Source organism: Nicotiana sylvestris, chromosome 10, assembly GCF_000393655.2.
Source record: "Nicotiana sylvestris chromosome 10, ASM39365v2, whole genome shotgun sequence".
Lineage (NCBI taxonomy): Eukaryota > Viridiplantae > Streptophyta > Magnoliopsida > Solanales > Solanaceae > Nicotiana > Nicotiana sylvestris.
The window spans coordinates 163792025-163815099 of record NC_091066.1 but is presented as its reverse complement, the minus strand read 5'-3'; the positions used below and the strand labels follow the sequence as shown (position 1 = coordinate 163815099).

Sequence of the window (23075 nt, the reverse complement as noted above, 5' to 3'; positions counted from 1 at the left end):
GTTCTAGTATCAACACCTCACTCCTACTTTTATATTTTTTTATATTTTGCATGAGTGATTCTAAAAGTCCTATATTTTGAGTGCTTGCTTGACTGCCAAAAAGTCCGAAAGTCGAAGTGTCCAATGAAGAACAATCTGAAGATGAAGCAAGCACAACACCTTTAGAGCTGGACTTTACATACTCACTAAATAATAAAGTCATGTACTTCATCACTTCTGCTTGTATAGTTGCTCCCGGATCTACACCAAACATCTTTACAAGTGCATAGCCAACTGATTCGAGCTTGAATAATAATCTAATGGATATACCATTGTAGCTATAACATGGATCATACAAGGATATCAAATTTCGTTGAGATAACTATGTGATTGTCTGGATTTAGATGTAAAGGAACAATTTCAGTAGTTTAGCTCATTAAATATAATAGTATCTAAGCTTTTATTAATTTATTCATAGCACAAGCGAAGCAAAATTACAACAAACATGTAGTCCTTCCCTTTATTTCTTGTTCATTTCTCTTAGAAAAGTAACAATATATTAATAATCAACACAAAGGTTGTGCTGGAGCCATATTTACAATATTAAAAAGCAAAAATATGAGCTTGCTCTTCATACTAGGGCACTAAGAATTCTAATGAGAATTGAGATGCTCTTTGATTTTAAAGACATCAACAAGAAAAGAAATTTACCATCTGCTGACTGCTGCTCTAGCTATGGCGAGAGGGAGAGGCGAGACGACGATATGGAGAGGTGAGTCGGGGAGAGGGAGATGGCGAGTCGACGAGATAGAGTGAGTCAACGAGATAGAATGCTGGAAGCCTGGAAGTCGACGAGATAGAGTACTGTTGGTGGCTGCCGGTTGAAATTTAGGCGTTAGAGTTTCTGATTATTTAGGAATTAGGCGTTAGAGATAGAGTACTGGAAATGGAAGGGTTTTTGATATTTAATATATATATAAATTTTATATATATACGGGTTAACAGATTATCCGCTAAGAAAAATGAATAATCCGTCCCCAAATCGATAACCCGTTAATTAAAAAATTTCAATCTGTTCCCCGTCCGTTAAACCGTTAAACTAATACCAATAGCCATTAAGCTTCAGTTTCGGTTTCGGTTTGGTTTTGAACACCCCTAGTTCAAGTCACTAAAAAAGCATAGCTCTAACAAAAGGGGATCAAACATAAAACAAAAGGGGATCAACAAAAGAGCATACAACCAATTTAGTACTCTAAAGGGGTCGTTTGGTTTGAACATAGGTTATGCTGGAACTAATTACTATTCCACCATCTGGTAGGTATAAGTTATCCCGGTAGTATTTTTAACCCGGAAATAATTTGATCTAGGATTAATAACCAAAGAAAGAATAAGGCAGTACTAAATTTTTATCCTAGGATTTTTTTTACTTATCCATCATACCAAACGATTCCTAATTTCTTAGTAATTTTCCATTGGCTATGCCGTCTTCTTTGAGTTACTCTCAATGATCTATGATATAAAAAAAGAAAACGATCAATTCTTGTTTTTTTCTACATAACATAGTTCACTATTAAGATTAAATAGGAGGACTTGATGCCATAATTAAGTTAATTAATTAACTAGCAGATCTAAGAAATTCTGCGTTACCATAAAGGTTTCTCATCACATTTCTTTGTTACAGTTCGATGTTAACAATGTTTCTGAGTTGTTTTTCAGGTAAAAATCAAGCAAACTAATTACAAGGTTTGGATGAAGACAAGTTGGACATCAATTTCTTATGTCTAAAGAAGATAGCTATTCATAAGCTAATAACTTTCTCATAGTACACCAACGAGGCTTTGCTAAAATGCGACACTAAAAGATTTTTTAGCAAATATTGGACCTAAAAATATCTTGACATGGCTAAATTTAATCTTAACTTGGTGTTGTCTATATAGATTTTCTTCCTTTTCATTATTCCATTTTTTGTCCCTAAGTCTACATGGATTACAAGAATCATAATTCTTTCGATAACAATTTTCTTATATGTGATTTTAAGTCTACCTCGGCTTTTTGATATCTTCATTCACTGGTTTCACACATTTATGGACTGGTACGTCTAATGATCGATGACTCGATCTAGGATATGATCAAATCATTTCAAACGGCTTTTTTAAACTTATATATATACTATTATCTTTAATTTATATATTACTTGCACCTTATTAATGGGTAACTTTTTAACTTTTGTAATCTTCTACGATCACATATTTCCATCTTATCGTTCGCATGCATCTCCATGACACTCATTTTTGTGGATATGTTGGACTTTTATAGGTCCAATAATATCCAAGATATCCACAAGATGAGTATCGTAGAGACGTGAAGAGTAAGATTAGTATTAAGAATATATACATAATTAGCATGATTACCTCTTTTGGTTCTTTTTTTCTCTTTTGTAATTAGTGTTGTAGTTATTTACCAAGTGAAACGTGAATACCAAGCTAATTTAGTAGTTTGTTATACCCTTCATGACTCGTTTAAGAATAATCAATTCATGGCGGTTGGAGTATCACAGGGAGGGACGGTAACGAATCCGGGTATTTGGTAAACCCAAACAAACAAAACGTCAAACCATGTTATAAATAACTAACCACACAAAGCCAAATTAAGAGGGACCCAAAGTTGGCCATCACCAACATGGGCGGATGTAGCCTTGTAGCTGCGGATTCAGCTAACTTTCGACACAGAGTATTAATATATATATATGTAAAAACTTACTAAAATATCAACAAATATTAGATTTGAACCTGCAATTTTAATAGTATGATAAATTCAATAGTGAGAATCTTAAAAATTGAACCCCTTAATGTTAAATCTTGAATCCGCCTCTAATTATTCACCAACTCATTATCTTTTGATTCCCATGTGCATTAGCGATTAACACAAGCTCTCTACAAGCTAACTCGCCTCCATTTCATCTATAAATACCATAACCTCTTCATTCAAATTCAACAAATCCATATCCTCAAAAAATTAAACCAAAAGAAGAAGAAAAAAAGGCAAATTAAGGAGAGAAATGGCTGAATACAGTTGCAAGGATTTTAAGGTGGGAAAATGCGAAGGAGAGAAATTGGTCGATGGTGAAACTATGCCATTAGTTTTAAACCCTATAGAACCAAACAAGAATGACATTAAATCATTGCTCAAGTCTTTGGAAAGTAACAAAGAATGGTTTGATAATATGATTACTAAGAATAGTGCTGTTCTTTTACGAGGTTTTGATGTTAACAATGCACAAAATTTTAATGATATTGTTGAAATTTTTGGTTGGGAAGATATTAGATATGTTGGACCAGCACCAAGAACACATATTTATAAGAGAGTTTGGACTGCTAATGAAGGACCTCTTTCTGAATTCATATATTTTCATCACGAGATGGTCCTTGTAAGTATTTTCTTCTCAAAATTTTGCTCATTTTACTTCGTATTATATGTCTTTTAATTGTAAGAGTATTTATCTAGATTATTCTTTCATCTCTCGGCCTTAATCGCTTGCTGATTAATACTCGATAACTGAAACACTAAGGGCTCGTTTGGTTTGAAAACAAGTTATGCTGGGATTAGTTATCCTGTGATTATTTCTTATTCACTTGTTTGGTATGTTGTATTAATCGTGAAAAAATTATCAATTTTACTGTTTATCCTAGGATTACTATTCCACTTTCTGGAAGGAATAAGTTATCTTGGTACTATTTTTAATCCTAGGGTAACTTATCCCAAGATTAATAACCAAACAAGGGATAAGACGGTACTAAGTTTTTACCCAGGATGTTTTATTGTTTATCCATCATACCAAACGATCCCTAATGGCTCATTTGGTATGAGAGATAAGGAATAATTAATCCTGAGATTAAATTTAAGAAGAGTTTATCCCATGTTTGATTGGGAGACAATTACGATATAATTAATTTCGGGATTGTAGCGTTTTTTATCTCAATGGAAAGGTGGAATAACTTATCCCGAAATAATTAATCCTGAGATAACTTCTTTCCAACCAAATGACCTCGAAGAGTTTAGACTGTAAAAAGATTTTTTATACTATTGTACCATCTAAAAGATAACTACAAGTAATTATCAATACTAAGTGAGACTATTCAGGTAAAAATAAGGCAGTCGATTGTGCAACAACATGTTAAATTATACTTATAGTGTAAACATCTTTTTTTTACTATCAGTATATATAAGTTATAAAATCTGATTAATTAGAACAAACTTTTTTTTTTCTGTGGCATGCTTTATTAGATAAAGGAATTTCCAAAGAAAGTGATATTGTATTGTGAAATACCACCACCAGAAGGTGGAGAGACACCATTTGTACCAAGTTTCAGAGTAACAGAAAGAATGATAGAAGAATTCCCAGAAATTGTTGAAGAAATAGAAAAGAAAGGATTGAAATACACATTCACTGCTCCAAGTAAGAATGATAAAGCTTCAATGAGAGGTAGAGGTTGGGAAGATGCTTTTGGAACTTCTGATCCTGCTGAAGCTGAAACAAGGTAATTAATATTATGTAAACTTAGTTTCCTTAGCATTATAAGTTTTATATATTTTCTATCGTTAGTTACTGCTTCCACGGCTCGAACTCGTGACCTATATAACTACAATCTTGATGAAAAATACTCGTTACAGGGCGAAAGCACTTGGAATGGAGATGGAATGGCTACCAAATGGAGGTGTAAAAACAATCTTAGGACCGCGATATTTAACTAGGGTTTTTGAAGGAAGAAAGGGAAGAAAGATGTGGTTCAACACATTGGTAGGAATGTATGGCAAAGACATAAGCTCAGCTATGATGTTTGATGGAACAGAAATACCAGAAAATTTTGTAAAAAGATGTGAAGAGATAATTGAAGAAGAAAGCATACAATTCAAATGGCAAAAGAATGATGTTCTCTTCCTTGATAATTTTGCTACACTTCATGCTAGAAGACCTTCTCTTCCACCTAGAAAGGTCCTTGTTGCTACTTGCAAGTAAATTAATTTTCCGGGCGGAGAATTTTCACGTGTTTAGCCCATAAATAATAATCATGTCCGCACGTGACGAGGAATATCGAAAAAATAAGTTGATCGTTTCCAGAGCAGAGCAGAGAATTTTCATGTGTCATGTGAGGGACGTGTTGAAAACATAATTAAGTAAATAAAACTGTATTTTTTTCTAATAGCTTATACGCTTTTAGATGAGATGGTCATATAATTTCAATAAGATCCAGTTGATCATTTAGTGATGTATCATTTTCTTATCTCGCCTTTCTTTTCCTAGAAATGTATTATCCAAGCTTTTCTATATAAGTTTGAAATAAAATGTAGTAGAATTTCACTATAAATGCTGGGGTAATGTATCATTTTGATCCCTTCGGGGATGGCCCAGTTGGTTTGGAGGGCGGTCATCCATTCAGATGATCTGGGATCGATCCCCCCTCAATGCCTTCTGGGTCGAGCTTGTAGTACAGGGGCTTGCCTAGTGCGATTTACAGGCAATTACACAGTGGAAGGGTTTACCCAGTGCATACAGAATACTCACCCGAAGGGCAGAGACTGTAGCGGCTGTAGATTTTCCTAGGGTTCCAAAAAAAATGTATCATTTTGTTATCTCACCAAAATCTTCCCAGAATTTGTAACATATAAAGCATTTATTTATGTGTTCAAATTAGAGGTATCAAAATTAATTAGCTCATTGTGTTCAAATTAAAGGAGTTAAAATTAATCGAGGTTTATGTAATCCGCTCTTGAAATAATCACTTGCCAAAAGAATATATATTATATTACACAGTGGTTGGTTTCCAACTCTCTAATTTGACTAAAATAGTTTCTTATTTGTCTATCTGAAAATAAAATAAAGAATGAATAAATGGGTAAGGGGAGAAACACATTTTGACCCTTGTAACAACATTGAATTTGAGAAGTAATTTTGAGTTGGGCAAATTGGAGTATATTATGACATTCAACTCATTTTTATCTCAATCAATATTGGTCTCTCATTTATTTAATTGATACTAATCTATTTCAAATTAAGGACTTGTAACACTAGGATATGCATTTTTGGTAATCTATTCTAGGTGTATAGGGGGAGGGGGAGGGGTACTTAAGGGGACTGGGTAAAGGGGCGATACCGGTAAGGGGAGGATTCCTTAAGGGGACTGGAGCTAAGGGGAATTAAAAATATAGGATAAAGAGATTCTTTAGGGTACCGTACCAGTACCAGTACCAGTACCGGTCCTAGGGGAAGAGTACTTAAGGAGATCGATAAGGGTACTTAGTGGTATTTTTAAATTAAAATTCAAAAAAAAATTATATTTAAATACACACAAACTTAGGGGTAAAAACATAAATTAGGGATAGAGGGGGTGTCATGAAGGCAAAAACAGCCGTTTTTTACTATTGCCGACGTTGATTTTTTAAAAATAATCGTCGGCTAAAGGTAAAGATAGTTAAAGGTAATAAATAAACGTTAAGGGTACTGGTTCGATACCGATTCGGTACCTTAAGGGTACTGGTTCGATACCGATTCGGTACCTTAAGGGTACCAACCGGACCGATTTTACCGATATTTTTTTTTCCGGTACCCTCCCATTCCTCGTTCCCTTTGCCTAAATCCCCCATCCCTACCCCAACCGGACCGGGACAAGATCGCTTCTGGAAATTCCCTCCCCTTAAACAGCCCTAATCTATTGTCAAATTGCCAGCCAATTTCAAGATATATACAAACACAATATATAAATATATCAAACCATTAAAAAAAGGATATGCATGAAGAGAAATCAATAAAATATAAAAAGGAACAAAAGAAGAAAATTACTGTAGTTAGTATAAAATTTTGAATATAAAAATTCAAGATTTAGAGTCCAGTCTAACCACCCCCCACCCCCCCAAAATAAGTAGAATAAGCCAAAAAAAAAAAGTTGTACTCTATAAATAACCAAAATGTAGCCTAATATTCTCTCGCGCCTAAATCTTCCAAATTCAGTTAATACAGTTTTCACAAAGAGAAATGAGTTTTCAAGAACTGCAAGACCTTTCAACTCCAATTGATTCTCCCTTATCCATGCTCCACCTCAGCTCCACCGCTGACCCCACCACCGAACAACAACTCGCCGGCGACCCATCACCTGAAAAAACCACACTTTACGGCGGCTCCACTACAAAAACAACAAGATATTCAAACTGTAACTACACTTCATCTCTTGAAGAACCGTTCCCTAAAAGAACCGCCACTGATACCACCCCTCTACCACCACCACCCATTTCCACCTCCGCCGGCGACACCAACAACCACTACCATATCCTCGAAGGGTTCACCAAACTCCCACTTCCAAATTACAACTACCAAGAATCTAATTCTACTTTTTTGAAACCTCAGCTGATCGGAAATTCAAGAACTCCGTCACCTTCACCGTCTCCGGCAAAACCGCCGTTAGTGCCAGCGCAGTTTCCTACACCACTTTATCGTACTTTATCTGATCCGACTGGATTTTCTGGCTCTGGTTCTAATAAGAGAAAATCAGCTACTACTCAAAGTCCACTGGCAAGAACAACAAGCTGGTCACCAAATACTATTCAAGAATTAGGTGGTGGCGCTTTTAGCAAAAATGGAGAATCTCCTAATGCTTTGGTTTGGTTTCTAAAACTTGGGTCTTTCTTCTTTTTTATTTTTATTTATTGGGATTTTTATATCTTGAAAATTTGTTTCTATTTGGTCCTATATATTGGGGTATTTTCCCTTTGGTTTGAATATGTGTGTTCTCAAAATTGATGCATTTCTTTCTTCATTTTCAATTTCCAGAAATTTTAGTTTAATTTTTCTTAAAGTTGGGTGCCTTTTTTTTTAAATGTTTTTTTTGGTTTTTTTCATTTGCAGAAATCCACTACTCCACCACAATGTGCACTGTCAAGAACAGCTAGCTGGTCGCCAAATAATGTTCAAGAATTTGGTGGTGGTGCTTTTAACAATATTGCAGAATCTCTTAATGCTTTGGTTTGGTCTCTAAACTTGGGTCTTTCTTATTTTTTATTTTTGTTTATTGGCTTTTTGAGTTCTTGAAATTTTGTTTCTCTTTGGTCCTAAAAAGGGGGCATTTTCCCTTTGATTTGAATGTGTGTGTATGTGTTTTTGTGTGTGTGTGTGTGTGTGAGTGAGTGTTCTCTCAAGTTTGATGTATTGGCTTTCTTCATTTTCAATTTCGAGAAGTTTTTTGCTTTTTCTTAATGTTGGGTTGCTTTTTTTTTTTCGTTATTATTTTGTGGTATTTTCAAACAGAAATCCACTACTCCTCCAACACAATGTGCACTGTCAAGAACAGCAAGCTGGTCACCAAAAAATGTTCAAGAATTTGGTGAATCTCTTAATGCTATGGTTTGTTTCTAAAACTTGGGTTTTTTTCTTCTTTCTTTTTATAAAATTTTATTAGGTTTTTGAGTTCACGAAAATTTGTCAGTAATTTTTGGATGTATTTGTCTTTCTTCATTTTAAATTTGCAGAGAAAATCACCTACTCAAAGTGCACTTGCAAGAACAGGTAGCTTGTCACAAAATGTTCAAGAATCAAGTGGTGTTGTTAACAATGCAGAATCTCCTGCTACAATGGTTTGTTTGTTTTCAATCTCAATGAGAATTCTTCTTTTTGGTTTACAATTTCAATTTATTCACAGAAATGGGAATCTTACTTTATCTTTGGTGTAATTTGCAGAGGCTAAAGAGAATGAAGCAAGGAATGAAAGAAATGAGACAATGGTTTGATCTTATGATTCAAGAAGATGCTCAAGTAGAAAAAGCCTCCTCTGAAGAAAACAAAAGTTTAAAGGTTTGAAACTTTTGTCTCTAAAATCTTTGTGTATTCTTTCATGGTTTGCAGTACTAATAAATGTCATAGTGCAGAAATTAACTGTAACTCTTACACATTGAACTTGAGCTTGTTGAACTGGAATGTGTTGAAGTTTAGAGTTTCGCTGATAATAGATTTTTAGTATTCGAGACCATAGGATCTATTCTTTAACCACAACAGATATTATACTACTTTCATTCTGAAAGGCTGGTGGTGTTTGCAACTACAGCAGATATCCTATTGTTTGATAAAATATAGACCATTGTTGAGTACACTTTCTTGAGGTTCACAATGATCTCTGACTTTATAATTTAAGGAACTTGAGCTATCTGATGTTTCCGTATTAGGTACCTTGCGGCGGAGTTTCTAAGATATTCTGTATAAAAATTCTGAACTTAAGAAACAAATTTTCAGATATGGAACAAAATGTGATTTAAATCCTTGTCCATGTAAAACATAAATCAATAGGAGTCATCTGTCAAATGTGATTCTTAGGAAAAGAAGTCTTGTTTACCTTTCAAACAAGATTTACCTTTTAAATACTTAGAGTTAGTTTTGTTTACTGTGATGGGGTTCTTGATATTTTGTATAATGTTCATAATAGAGCAAAAAAAGATTCACCATTTGATCACTTATAAATAGTCTTGTTTACTTTGATGGGATTCTCGCTGTTTCATTTAATGTTTCGTAGTACAGCAAAAAAGTCTCACCTTTTAAATACTTAGAATTTGTTTTGTTTACTGTGATGAGGTCTTGCTGTTTTATTAAATGTTCATAACAGAGCAAAAGAGATTCACCTTTTGAGCACTTAGAATTACTTCTGTTAATTGCTTAGAATTAGTTCTGTTAACTGATGGGGTTTGCTTGTTTACAAATAGGAGAATGAGACAGAGACTGAAACTGAAACTGAAGCGTCGTGTGAGGAAGCTGTGTGGGTGGAAAGAATGGGGAATTCTCTGGTTCTGCATTTTAGGTGTCCCTGTGGTGACGGCTATCAGATCCTACTCAGTGGAAACAACTGCTATTACAAATTGTTAACTTTCTGAAACCTTTCTACTCAAGTCCATTGCTGGTTTAAATGATGATCAGATTCACTAATCATAGAACTAGCTAGTTGCCATTTAACTCGGTAACCATATTGTAGCTGCATTCTTTCAATAGTGTTCTTTCAAATTGTAAGCTTCAGGAGTCATTTTGCCAATTTCATAGTTATTCTATAGTTTGTTTTTAGTCAATGTGTGCTACTTGTTTCATTCCTTTTAGATTTGTGAATATGTTTGTATAATGAAGGAACTGCAGCTTCAGGCGTCATTTTACCAATTTGATAAAAGATAGCAGTCTCTTTAGCTTGGTTTTAGTCAATGTGTGAACTTGTTTCGTTCCTTTTGGATTTGTTATTTCAGGAGTTGTGGATATATTTGCATAATGAACTGCTATAACACATTACCAAGCTTTCGTTATTAAATGCAGAAGAATTTCACAATAAATGAAGTTTATGAAATTGTATCCGTATGAGAATATTTGCAATTTCAAAAACAAATCTCTTAAAAGTAAATAACCTTCTTCAAAGTTGGAATTGTACATGAAAATCACTAAAGGAAAATGGTAAGTGCCAAATTTTCACATTGCAATCGGCAAGCAGACTACAATAGGACTCTAGCCATAGTGCTTGTATAATTAGCAGCTAGATAAGATGAGCTCTAGCACAAGGAGGAAAATTGAACATACTTTTACAGCCTGAATTTATTCCTTAAAACGTAAACAAGATGCACAAACGTTACAGGATCGGATAGTACTAACACTATCCTGCCTAAAAGAGGGAGATATTTGCTTCTAGCTCAAGCTCGAGATAATACAGCAAATGCTTTTATGAAGCACGGGATGGCATACCACGGCCTCTGCCTCTACCTCCATAACCATAACCATACCCATTTCCTCCATTTCCACCGTATCCTCCATTTCCACCGTATCCTCCATATCCTCCTCTTCCATAATACGAACCTCGAGAACGTCCACCACGTCCAGGACCACGACCACCACGGCCACCCCTGTATCTTGAGAAGTCTCCAAATGTCTGCACCCACCAAAAAAAAAAGATTAGCTCATTGAAAAAGAACCATAGCCAGGAAAGTAGTGCATAAGAATCAGATATACCTCAACGTCTATCTTCCTTTGCTCAGAGAACCTGGTCCTTCCATGATTTGGGTCATTATCAAGTGCATTACTTGACAAAGAGTCGAAAAAATCATCCTTGTTATAAACAGGCTGCAGAAAGAAAAGATCTTAAACATAAATACAAAGCTAGGTCCAAGATACGTGAACAAGGGGTATGCATAAGAATTGAGGTCGAAGAAAATTTAAACCACCTTGACATCAATCTTAGGAAGATCATCATCATATTCATTGAAAGAGATATCTTCGTCGCTGCCATTTCCATCTCCTTCTCTGTTACTTTTGCCAAGATGACCCCACACTTCGTCTTTCTTGAACTTCTCATTCATGGCCATAAAATCAAAATCCTCTTCAAATTTTGTTACTGGTCTTGAAACCTGACGAGGAAGTTATTCAATCTATCATCATTAACTACTCCAAGAAAAGGTCATCTATTATAAAGCATAAGCCTAACCAAACAATTCAGGCATTCAAAAGTTAATTAAAACAAAAGGACGGCTCCAATACCGTAACATTAACCTTAGTATATTCATTTAAGCAACGAGTCAGATTATTCATTTGGAGGGCACAACTTATGGACTTAACATTCATCCTTCAGTGTAAGGATGTGTGTACGATCACGTAAAAATATTGAATGGCAAAGTCAAAAACACTGATATCAAATCCCAGTCCTAGAAATGTATATATGGGAGCTAGCTGAACATGTTCATAAATGTAGCAGTAACTTGAAGGCACATACAAATCTCACGATTATAACAGCTACGTCAACTGTAAAATGAGGTAAATGACAATGAAACTCAAGCGATCAGACAAAGTTGGTCATAATGTACCTACCTTCATTGTATTTTTTTAATCAAACCTACCTATGTTACTTGTAATGGCCATGCACACTCAAACGTTCGGTAACACGACCAAAATCTATGTTACTCGGACTCTTCAAAAATGTTGTTGGGTGTGTGTCGGATCCTCCAAATTTAGTGCATTTTTGGAGGATCCGACACGGGTGCGGAGCACTTTTAGAGAGTCTGAGCAACTTAGACCAGAATTAATAAATACTAGCAAATCAGCTTCTAAGACATACTCTGCTTACAAAGTTCCTAACAACGCATTCATAGCTTTGCATTATATACACCACAAACATTTAGTCAACTATTAAGGATTAAATTGAATGCAAAAATATTGGGTTAACCCCCTTTCGGCCATTCATCACAGAAAGGGACAGATTTAGATTTGTTACGGCCATAAAAGGACTTATAACTCCAGACTGAAACTTATTACAAAGAATATAAAGATTTAACTTTAAGACATCAGATATAGATATGAATAAATATGAATATAATTCCATAAATTACACAGATCTAGGTTTATAATGGTTTAAATATGCACATAATCGATTACCCCCATTCCTCTTCCGCCACGCCCTCTGTAGTTATTGTAACGTGCCTGATATGGAGCTCCATTTGTCTAAAAGAAAAGAAAATCAAAGGAGATTGTTAGCTTCCAAATAAATACCACAGGATTTTGCCAATAGTAAGGAGATTTTTTGCATATGTATAATGAAAAGGATGATACAAGTATAATTAAATGCCAGCAACTACATCACCATGAAGTACATCATGAGTCTACCCTTTTTTTTTGGAAGTCAGGAACCTAATTTTTTTTTGCCAAAAGATCCACGATGAAGAGATGGAAGCAATAAAGGGAAAGCAAACATAAAGTTGTTGAGAGCATTGCAATGTTGATTGATTAATAAATAGGTCACTGAAAAGTATTTATTTATTTTTGCTGAAGTAAGGTAAAGGTAAACTAGAATTTATACTACGTAGCTAAAGTGAATCACCACAATTCTTTCTCCTGGTGAACTTCGGTCATGGGTCTAAAGTTTTCTTTGCAATAGATCCATGATAAAGAGATAGCAGCATAAAAAAACTGGTCACTGTAAAGTATTTTCATAACCAAGCAGCCTTGGAATATTATTAACATGCTCCAGTCATAACGTACTCATCAAATATACATAAGGTAGCATATAGTGTGGCGAACAAAATTGGCACCAAGCTTCCTTCTCATAACAAACATTTTACCATCCCTTACACTGTTAATAGTCATCATATCATGTATCAATGTGTGGAGCACAGGAAATCATATAAAAGATACAGAAATGGTGTTATTGTCTACAGCAAACTGCATAGCAATGCGACCTATAGGGACATCTAGCAATATTCACCAGATGTTTGATAGAATTATCTCCTTTATAAATATTACAAATAAATAAACCACGAAAAGAAAAAAGCCTTCATATCCTTTAAAAAGTTTCCAAGAAAAAGGCCTCTCTAAAGTAGGATACTTTTGCCAGGAAAGGCAGTTTCAAGTACTTCATCAAGTATTCCAACTTAATTGCAGATAGTCCTAGGAACAAGCATCCACTAAATTCAACTTTTCCCAAATTAAAAGTTCAAACAAGATTATAATACCCTGGGAATTGATTAGCCTAATATTGTCAACTCAGGAAGATCAAGAATGTAAAAATAAGTGCGCAAATAAATAAAACTTTCAACTACTCAGAAATAAATGAATAATCATAAAAGAGCACCTTCTGTACACGTGTCTGAGGTGGTAATGGTAATATTGGTGGCTGAGCTTCTGTTTTAACAGGAGCTGGAGTTTCTGAAGATGGTGCAGGCAATACTTGTACCACTTCAACATCTTTTTGAGCTGTCTGTGTAGATTGAGTTGATGGAACATCAATTGGTCCAGATTGCAGCAGCTGACCCGGAGTTACCAGCGAAGGCGTGGGTGTCTCCACTAGATTAGAACTGGATGGCCCCATGACAGTAGATATAGATTGAGACAAAGCTGGGCTAGGTACTGGATTGGGTTTAATAGATATTGGCGGTACAACAGGATTTACATCAGGACTTGTTGTCAAAGGAGGCAAAGTCGGTAAACTAGCACTTAATGTCGATGGGGCAATAGCAGAAACAGAAGCCTTGTTTGAAAGTGTGCTGGATATTGTGTCAGTCACAGGTGCCACAGGTTGCAGGGGAGGCACAGTTGAAGGCAAAGTAGCAGCAGGTAAAGAACTAGCGCCTAAACTAGTCGTCGTAGGCATCAATGAAGAAGGGTATTCTGGCAAGTTTGACGCCTGTAGGCTTGATCCTCCAGTTGGCAAAGACGAATTGAACCCAGAAAACTGCATCTGCGGCATGGAAGGAGGCATGGCAAGTCCAGGAGGAGGACGAAGCAAAGATTGTTGCTGCATTTGTGGTAGTCCATTGGGTGCACCATAAAAACCTTGCCAATACATCGGCATACCAAGTCCACCAGCAGCGGCATTTGGAGGAGGAGGTGATGGACCCCAAGATCCTAAATTCCCTCCAGGTTGATACAAAGGCAGGCCACTTTGGAATGCTGAGCCAGGATGTCCCGGCTGTGCAGAATGGGAATTTAGATCCGTCAGAGATCCCCCAACAGGAGCAGGTAAACTTGCCGATGTTGTAGGTGGTCGAGGATAGTGTGACTGAAGGTTAGTTAGAAGAATTAGAATTCAATCACACACAATATTAAACATCTGTGCAATTGCTTTCTGCTTACCTGGATGATAGCTGGGTCATTGTTTATTGGTGGTGTAGTTTGAAGAGGTGGCGAAGACTTAACTTGTAAATCCTGCCAGAAGCAAAATACATATCAACATTTAGCTCAGTGTATCAGTTTAAAGAAAATTTGGGCAAAATGCAACTCATTTATGAAACATCAATTATGCAAATATCATGGCCAGCCATGCCAATCATAAGAAAATCTAATGTCTGCATTTAAAGATACAGGCCCAACAAGCAAATAGATGCCAATACCACGCACGATATGATTAATAATTTCCTCTCACCCTTTTTGATGAAGCAACTTTCTCTCACCCCATCACTGAGTATTCTAACTTTCATCAGCGAAAATCCTTTGCCTTACCTCTTATGTTTCTCAATTGTAAGGTACCTCTTTAAGTACGGAGACCAAGTTTTTTCACTTAAAATTCTCAGGTTCCTGAAGAAGTATATCTACCTACTACATTTCAACCAACACGATTCCTCAACTAATGCCAACTCAAAACGATACAAACAGAGGATATGACTTTATGAATTTCAATGCACATAGCCTCTTCTTTGCACCTTCTCCAGATTAGTGCAATCAAGCAACATGATTTGCTGATCAGATAAACACATCAAAAGGATATCAGCGCTATCCGCTTACCTAAGGACCACGTTAAAAAACAAAGACTCAAACTTAAGGGCCATCTAATCAAATGCAGGGATACATAGTGTAACGACCTTGTTTCTTGATCACAAAGATCAAAAGAAAGGTAAGGGCTGCACTGAGTAACAAGTTCACACTTTTTATTAATTACCTTTTGTCTTTCCGACATTAACCCCGTTCTTGTAATGAAGAAAATTGTATACCAGAGCACCATAAATCAAAAGAGAAGATTGCTCCCACTTCTGAAATAATCTTTTGAACAATTAAAACACTAGAAACTCTTCGAAACCATAAATGGACTTCAAGATATCTCCAACACTATTAAGTAAAAAAAAAAGGAGCGATCTCACAAAGAACTACGTGATGACACTTAAGTTTACAACGCACCAAAACAACATAAAAGTCCATAGCGGAGCATATTACCTTGATATCACTTCCACGGAAAAGTATGTATTCATAAATTTTGTCACTCGGAGGTACTTGGGGACCATCCTTCTTTCTTCCCTCTGTTCCAAATGATCTTACTGCAATGACAAATCATAATCAATTGCCAGATCCTATATCACTTTATGTTTCAGGGAACACATTGTTAACAACAGAAGCTCAACCTAGAAAACTCCATCATGGAATAAGTACAATCAAACTAAATTCTGCAAAATTTTCTAATCTTTCTCCTACTTTAGTGGACCAACACTTTACCTTTTTCCTTGATGTTCAAAATAGCTTCACCACATTGTCATATCAATATCATGATAGTTAAGAAAGTAAGACTACAGACATGATTCAGCATAGAAATCAATTTACATTTTTCACAACGCTACTTTGAATAAGTTAAACAACAAATGCACATAAAAAATTATTTCCAATTTTTCTGCAACTAATTGACTTAACTCATCTACTACAAGTTCAATTTTGTTACAAATACACAACCGCCTCCCCTAAACCTGATGCAGTAATATTCCCTCATCTTAACTAAGGTTCCAACCTTACATACTATCAACTCGACATACATGTTCACATCCTTACACCAATATATCCAAAAAATAGCAATATAGGAATACTGAAAAACACATCAAAGCACCTAATTCAAATCATTTTTGCTCTTAAAATAGTAAAAATCTCAGCTTTCTATGAACTTTAAGCTACGCGCATAATCAATAATGGATCAAATAAATAAAGATCTAATTTTTTCAAAACAGAATATTGGATTCACCAAGCATTATAATATTAATAGATAATTATGCATTAATTCAACTCAAGTTTCTCTTTAACACAAAAATTAAAAATGAAAAATCTCAATTTTCAGTAAGCTTTCCGAAAGCACATAATTCAACAAAAAAATTCTCTTAAGGAAAAAGAAAAGTTAAAACGGGAAAAAATCTTAAAATTCCAACCAGCTTTGCCATAAGCAAATAACTTCGCCTAAAGTAGCAGCTGAAATGAATCATCAATCAGATAAATAAAGATCTAAATTTCAAAAAGTCGATAAAATCACCAAAATTATACTAAAATTAAGAGACAATTCAAAAAAAGCTCCGGATTACAAATAAGCAAATAAAGTACCACTGCGAAGATCGTTACTGGAATCATCAGTGCTGATAAGGATCTAAATTTCAAAAAATCGATAAAGTAACCAAAATTATACTAAAATCAAGAGACAATTCAAAAAAAAAAGTACCATTTCGAAGACCGATACTGGACTCATCAGTATTGATGTTATAGAGAATTCCTTCATAACGGATCTCACTCTTTGAAGTCAAGCTAATTAAACTTCCAATATATGAATCAGCCGATGATCCTCCACTTGCAGATCTAGCCGATGAACCCTCCGTCGCCGCCGCAGCCGCCATAATCCTAAATTTCCACTGCAAAATTACATATACCTGAATATATCTAGAGAGAGAAAGTAGAGGGAGAGAGTTGACTCGGAGCTTGAAGATGGCGGAGAAATTAGTGTGTGTAGGGTTTTTTGGTATTTCTACGGCGTTTTGTTTTGCTTTTTTAATTTTTTGTTGTGATTATCGACTTGTTTTTGGAAGAGAGCAGTTAAGTGTTGTATATTGTGCAGTGGGGATTGTGCTTTTTGTTTAAATGGAAACAGAAGGTAAAATGGATAATGTTTTTTTAAAAAATGGACTGGAAAATTGGTGGACTCTATGATTAATATTTTATCGTCGGTATTGGAGATTAAATAGATATGCCAATTACTACGTGACACGTAAACAGTTTTGGACAGGAAAGTCTATCAAAGAGGTGGGCCAATATGTATTTTTCTTTTAGATTATAGATACATTCGATCCTTCTACGAATTCTGTACGCACGAATGAAAGAAGTTTATTGCGTATGATAGGACAAGCCATTGCGATTTCATTCTTGCTCTTCCTATTCCTATTCCATACCATAAACAGATATCTTTGATTCATCAAAATTAGCACTTCCGAGATCTATCCATCAAAAAAATTATTACTATTAAATAAATATTACAACAACTATTACAAATTCACCTCCTATTAAAGACGAAAAATACATTAAATGACATACATATTTGCATCCATATGTCATACTAAGGGTGGCATGTGGGCCGGTTAGGCCCGGCCCATCCCCGTGAACCCATATGGGTAGTGGGCCTAAACGAGCCTAACCGTTTAAGTCCGGGACCAGGGGAGGTGCAGGCCCAACTGGGCCGGTTCATTGAAGAAGCCCGTAGGACCGGGACCGTTTGAGCCCGGGATCTGGTCCTAAGTGGGCTGGTTCAATCGATCTCAAACGGTCTCAAGTGGGCCTAACGGCTACATCTTTAAAAAAATCTGACTGCTGGGTCATTTAAAATATGGTTGTTTGGCCTGCAAAAATAGTCGTTTGGGCTTTGTAAAATAGCAATTAAACCCCCCCCCCCCAAACTTTGTTTTAATCCCAAACTTTTTATAATTACACTTTTTTCCTATTTTCAACTATAAATACCCCCTCATTCTTTCATTTTTCTCATAAACTTATCAATCTCTCTCTAATTTTCTTCTAAAATTGGTTACTTTAGTGTTGCAATTTGTGTGAAAAATTGTAAAGTTGGTGAATTGAAGTATTCAAGTCTTCAACGATAATTAATTTTCAGCAAGTTGTTCGTCAATTCGGTAAACTCGTTCCAACTCTTTAGTTTTAATATTATAGTTTTGTTTGTTTTATTTACTTTTTATAATTATAATTAAGATGGCCTATTCCTTAAAAAATATTTAGTAAAAATAAGGAAAAATCTAAGAGTGGTGAATCTAATGGCCAATCTATTCCTCCTCTAATTTTCCGAGCTCCCCTACCCAAACCTCATATCCACCCTCCACCTGCTATTATTCTTGATAGTGATAATACTTTATTACTATGGCAGTTACCTATTCTTCAGAGCGGTTGGCTGAGATCTACATCCGTGAGATCATTCGTCTTCACGGTGTGCTCATGTCTATCATTTCATATCGAGGTATGCAATTCACCTTGCACTTCTCGATGGCAGTACAATGTGAGTTGGGCATGCATGTTGAATTGAGCATAGTATTTCATCCCCAGACGGATGGATAGTCCGAGCACACTATTCAAATATTGGAGGATATGCTTCACGTTTGTGTTATAGATTTCGGGGGTTCTTGGGATCAGTTCTTGCCACTTGCAGAGTTTGCCTACAATAACAGCTACCAGTAGAGCATTCAGATGGCCCCCTATAAGGCATTATATAGGAGATGGTGTTGTTAGCCAGTTGGATGGTTCGAACTGGGGGAGGCTCGGTTGTTAGGTACAGATTTGGTACAAGATGCCTTGGATAAGGTCAAGATTATTTAGGATTGACTTCGCACAGCTCAATCTAGGAAGAAGAGTTATGACTATCGTCGAGTTTGTGATGTAGCATTCATGGTCAAAGAGAGGGTATTGCTCCGGGTTTCACCCATGAAGGGTGTGATGAGGTTTGGGAAGAAGGGAAAGTTGAGTCCTAGGCATATCGGACCTTTTGAGATTCTGAGAGAGTGTGTGATGTGGCTTACAAGATCGTAATGCCACCTAGTTTATCAGCAGTCCATCCGATATTCCATGTATTTATGCTTTAGAAGTATCACGGTAATCCAGCCCATGAGTTAGATTTCAGCTCAGTCCAATTGGACAAGGAATTGACTTATGAGAAGGAGCCAGTGGCTATTCTAGCCCGGCAGATTCGGCAATTGAGGTCAAAGAGTTATCCATCAGTTCGAGTGTAGTGGAGAGGTCAGCCGGTCGAAGTAGCTACTTGGGAGTCCGAGTTGGATGTGCGGAGTAGATATCCACACATTTTCACCAGTCCAGGTACTTTTCTATGTCCGTTCGAGGATGAACGTTTGTTTTAGAGGTGGATAATGTGATGACCCGATAAGTCATCTAGAGTTTTAAACCTTAATTCTGTGTTAAAAAATTATGCCTTAAAATCCATTTGAGTTGACTTCGATCAATGTTTTTAGCAAACGGATCCGAGGTCCATATTTTGATGGCCCTATTGGGTCCGTACCGTGATTTGAGACCTGGGCGTATGCCCGAAATCAAATTCGGAAGTCCTTAGCTCGACTTATCAATTTTTGTCGAAAATTTGAAGTTTAAGGGTTTAATGAATTCAAAGATTTGACCAAGGTTTGACTTTATTGCTGCTGGGTCTGGATTTTGGTTCCGTAGCTTGGCATATGTTCATTACTATATTTATGACTTGTCTGCAAAATTTGATAAAAACAGAGTTAGTTTGACATGATTCGGACGTCCGGTTGTTAAAATAAAAATTCTTAAGTTTCAATGAAAATTCCATTTGATTTTGTGTTCGATTCGTAGTTCTAGGTGTTATTTCGGCGATTTGTTCGTATGAGTGAGTTCGTATGATGTTTTAATACTTATGTACATATTTATTTTGGATCCTGAAGGCTCGGGTGGGGGTGAGTTTTGGATAGGCTACAAAGTAATTTTTGAACTTAAATGGAATGCTGATGCATCAGGTCTGCAAATGTCACGACCCGGATTTTCCATCCTCGGGTGTCATGATGGCGCCTACTAGTGAAAGCTAGGCAAGCCAACCAATTAAACTATTTACCTTGTTTCCATTCTAAACCCATTAACAATTAAGAACCAACAATTATCATTCAATAAAATTTACTAAGCGAAAGATTAAATTTCAAGTTTAATAATACTGCAAATACCATTCCATAACAAATCTACCCAAGACTGGTATCACAACTTCACACACTGTCTAGGGGTACTACAAATAAAGGTCTGAAAGAAATAAATATAATACTGTCTTTGAAAATACATGAAAGAAATAGGAATAGCAGATAGAAGAAGACACCAAGGCCTGCGGACGCTTGCAGGACTATCTCGGGTCGCCTGATGAACGCGAAACAGCAATCTCACTGCGGTCCGTAATCTACAGCACTGGGATCTGCACAAAAAAGTACAGAGTGTAGTATCATCACAACCGACCCCATGTGCTAGTAAGTGCCTAGCCTAACCTCGGCGAAGTAGTGACAAGGCTAGGACTAGACTACCAAATAAACCTGTGCAGTTAAGTCATATACATCGGAAATAAAAGCAGATAATTATAATTAAAGTTGGACGGGGGAAACATGCTACGGGGAATAACAGATAACAACAGAACAACAGTAGAGAAATGTAAGGAACGCCATAAATTAACTACCAGCAAAGATAAGGAAATAAGAAGAACAAGTACACATGTAATACCGTTGCAGGCGTGCAACCCGATCCCATCTCATACAGTATCGCTGTAGGTGTGCAACCCGCTCCTATTTCATATGTTACCATTGCAGGCATGCAACCCGATCCTGTTTCATATATTTCCGTTGTAGGCGTGCAACCCGTTCCCATTTTATATATTACCGTTGCAGGCGTGCAACCCGCTCCTATTTCATATGTTACCATTGCAGGCGTGCAACCCGCTCTCATTTCATATATTACCGATGCAGGCATGCAACCCGCTCCCATTTCATATATTTCCATTGCATGTGTGCAACCTGCTCCCTTTTCATATGTTACCATTGCAGGCATGCAACCCGCTCCCATTTCATATGTTACTGTTGCATGTGTGCAACCCGCTCCCTTTTCATTTATCAATACCAATCATAACAGAATCCCGACAAGGAAACAATAATATGGCAAGGGAATAATACTATAACAATAATATTCCGGCAAGGGAACAATAATATAACAACAATATTCCGGCAAGGGAACAACAATATGACAACAACATCCCGGCAAGGGAACAATAATATAACAACAACATCCCCACAGGGGAACAACAATATGACAACAACATTCCGGCAAAGGAACAATAATGATAATCCTCATATGAAGCACAATAAACCTCAACGGAGTCACAACAATTACAATACAGGACTTATGGGCATCCTTGACACCGACAAATAGATACTCGTCACCATGCATATACGCCGTACTCCACAATTAGTACATAGCAAATAAGACACCACTCTTAATTCCTCAAGTTAAGGTTAGACTTAGACCAAACACTTACCTCGATGTCACGAACACAACTCAAGCCTCAACTATCGCTTTACCTCTTGATTCCACCACCAACTCGCTCGTATTTAGCCACAAGTTACTTAATAATATTAATAAGTGCTAAATGAAACATTTCTAATGCATGGAAATAAGTTTTCTAAAGTTTTTCCCACAAAGTCAAAAATCGACCCCAGGCCTGCTTGGTCCAAACCCGAAATTCGGACCAAAACCTGATTACACATTCACCCCCGAGACCGGATATATAATTGGTTTTGGAATCCGACCTCAATTTGAGGTCTAAATCCCCAAATTTCAATATTCTTAGGTTTTACCCAAAATTCCCCAATTCCACCATGAAAACCCAAGATTCTAGGATGAAATCTTGTAAAAAGAAGTTAAGGAGTAAAGAAAATGAGTTAGAAATCACTTACTAATGTATTGGAGAAGAAAGATTGTTTGAAAAATCGCCTCTTATGTTTTGGGGGTTTTGAAAAATGAAAAATAACTAAAAATCTCGTTTAAATATACCCCTTTCAGACCCCCTGTGCTGACCGCACAAAAAGGAGTGCGGCCGCGGAGCTCACAATATTGACTGCAGTGACATGCTTTAGTATTTTGGCCATAACTTTCTCTACATATGTCCAAATTGTAATTTCTTTACCTTTATGGAAACTAGACACGAAGAGATACAACTTTCATTTTTGAATCATCTCAAAATTTCGTTGTAGATCAAAAGATATAGGTTTCCGAAGTCAGACCAGTGAAATTCTTCCTCACTACGGATCACACAAAAGGAGTGCGGCCGCAAAGACCCCTCCGCAGTCAGCACAAAATCAATGTGGTCAGCACTGGTGGGTTCAGAGATCTGCAACATCTCTGGACCTGCAACAACTATATTTTAAGCCTAAAATATCCCGGAACATACCCGAAACTCACCCGAGCCCTCGAAACACTGAATTTACTTACAACACAAGTGATGACCTTTTAGGTCATCACATTCTCCACCTCTAAAACAACAGTTCGTCCTCGAACGGACAGAAGATAGAAGTACCTGAGTCGGAAAAAAGATGGGGATAACGGCTCTGCATATCGGACTCGGACTCCCAGGTCGATGCCTCAGCGGGCTGACCTCTCCACTGAATATGAACAGAAGGAAAACTCTTCGATCTCAACTGACGAACTTGCTGGTCTAGAATAGCTGCTGACTCTTCCTCATAAGACAAGTCCTTGTCCAACTAGACAGTGCTAAAGTCTAACATGTGGGATGGATCGTCGTGATACTTTCGGAGCATGGACACAT

General features: G+C 36.5%; 3 protein-coding genes across 3 annotated transcripts; 2 read left to right on the top strand and 1 right to left on the bottom strand.

Annotated features, from left to right (window-relative positions):
* The first annotated feature begins 3062 nt into the window (after positions 1 to 3062).
* On the top strand, positions 3063 to 5181 carry LOC104230942 (clavaminate synthase-like protein At3g21360). The gene is made up of 3 exons (XM_009783860.2): positions 3063 to 3406; positions 4264 to 4517; positions 4651 to 5181. Exons 1-3 carry the CDS (start codon positions 3110 to 3112, stop codon positions 4994 to 4996), a joined length of 897 nt encoding a protein of 298 aa, XP_009782162.2. The 5' UTR covers positions 3063 to 3109; the 3' UTR covers positions 4997 to 5181.
* Positions 5182 to 6974: 1793 nt separating this feature from the next.
* On the top strand, positions 6975 to 10141 carry LOC104230917 (uncharacterized protein PB18E9.04c). Its single transcript, XM_009783833.2, has 6 exons — positions 6975 to 7630; positions 7877 to 7993; positions 8276 to 8371; positions 8497 to 8601; positions 8705 to 8818; positions 9718 to 10141. Exons 1-6 carry the CDS (start codon positions 7010 to 7012, stop codon positions 9883 to 9885), a joined length of 1221 nt encoding a protein of 406 aa, XP_009782135.1. The 5' UTR covers positions 6975 to 7009; the 3' UTR covers positions 9886 to 10141.
* Positions 10142 to 10432: 291 nt separating this feature from the next.
* On the bottom strand, positions 10433 to 17221 carry LOC104230931 (protein decapping 5). The gene is made up of 8 exons (XM_009783845.2): positions 16932 to 17221; positions 15677 to 15777; positions 14603 to 14674; positions 13602 to 14528; positions 12410 to 12475; positions 11206 to 11388; positions 10994 to 11104; positions 10433 to 10913 (listed from the first exon to the last, which is right to left on the bottom strand). Exons 1-8 carry the CDS (start codon positions 17101 to 17103, stop codon positions 10707 to 10709), a joined length of 1839 nt encoding a protein of 612 aa, XP_009782147.1. The 5' UTR covers positions 17104 to 17221; the 3' UTR covers positions 10433 to 10706.
* Between the last annotated feature and the right edge of the window lie 5854 nt (positions 17222 to 23075).

What these genes read in the sequence shown, in the direction of transcription:
- LOC104230942 (XM_009783860.2), top strand. Translation starts at nt 3,110, where the DNA reads ATGCCATTAGTTTTAAACCCTATAGAACCAAACAAGAATGACATTAAA. An exon ending in TTCATCACGAGATGGTCCTT is followed by an intron (nt 3,407 to 4,263) that starts GTAAGTATTTTC and finishes ATGCTTTATTAG; the next exon opens with ATAAAGGAATTTCCAAAGAA. An exon ending in CCTGCTGAAGCTGAAACAAG is followed by an intron (nt 4,518 to 4,650) that starts GTAATTAATATT and finishes TACTCGTTACAG; the next exon opens with GGCGAAAGCACTTGGAATGG.
- LOC104230917 (XM_009783833.2), top strand. Translation starts at nt 7,010, where the DNA reads ATGAGTTTTCAAGAACTGCAAGACCTTTCAACTCCAATTGATTCTCCC. An exon ending in GAGAATCTCCTAATGCTTTG is followed by an intron (nt 7,631 to 7,876) that starts GTTTGGTTTCTA and finishes TTTCATTTGCAG; the next exon opens with AAATCCACTACTCCACCACA. An exon ending in AAGAAAACAAAAGTTTAAAG is followed by an intron (nt 8,819 to 9,717) that starts GTTTGAAACTTT and finishes GTTTACAAATAG; the next exon opens with GAGAATGAGACAGAGACTGA.
- LOC104230931 (XM_009783845.2), bottom strand. Translation starts at nt 17,103, where the DNA reads ATGGCGGCTGCGGCGGCGACGGAGGGTTCATCGGCTAGATCTGCAAGT. An exon ending in CAGTATCGGTCTTCGAAATG is followed by an intron (nt 15,778 to 16,931) that starts GTACTTTTTTTT and finishes TTGTCATTGCAG; the next exon opens with TAAGATCATTTGGAACAGAG. An exon ending in TCCGTGGAAGTGATATCAAG is followed by an intron (nt 14,675 to 15,676) that starts GTAATATGCTCC and finishes TGCTTCTGGCAG; the next exon opens with GATTTACAAGTTAAGTCTTC.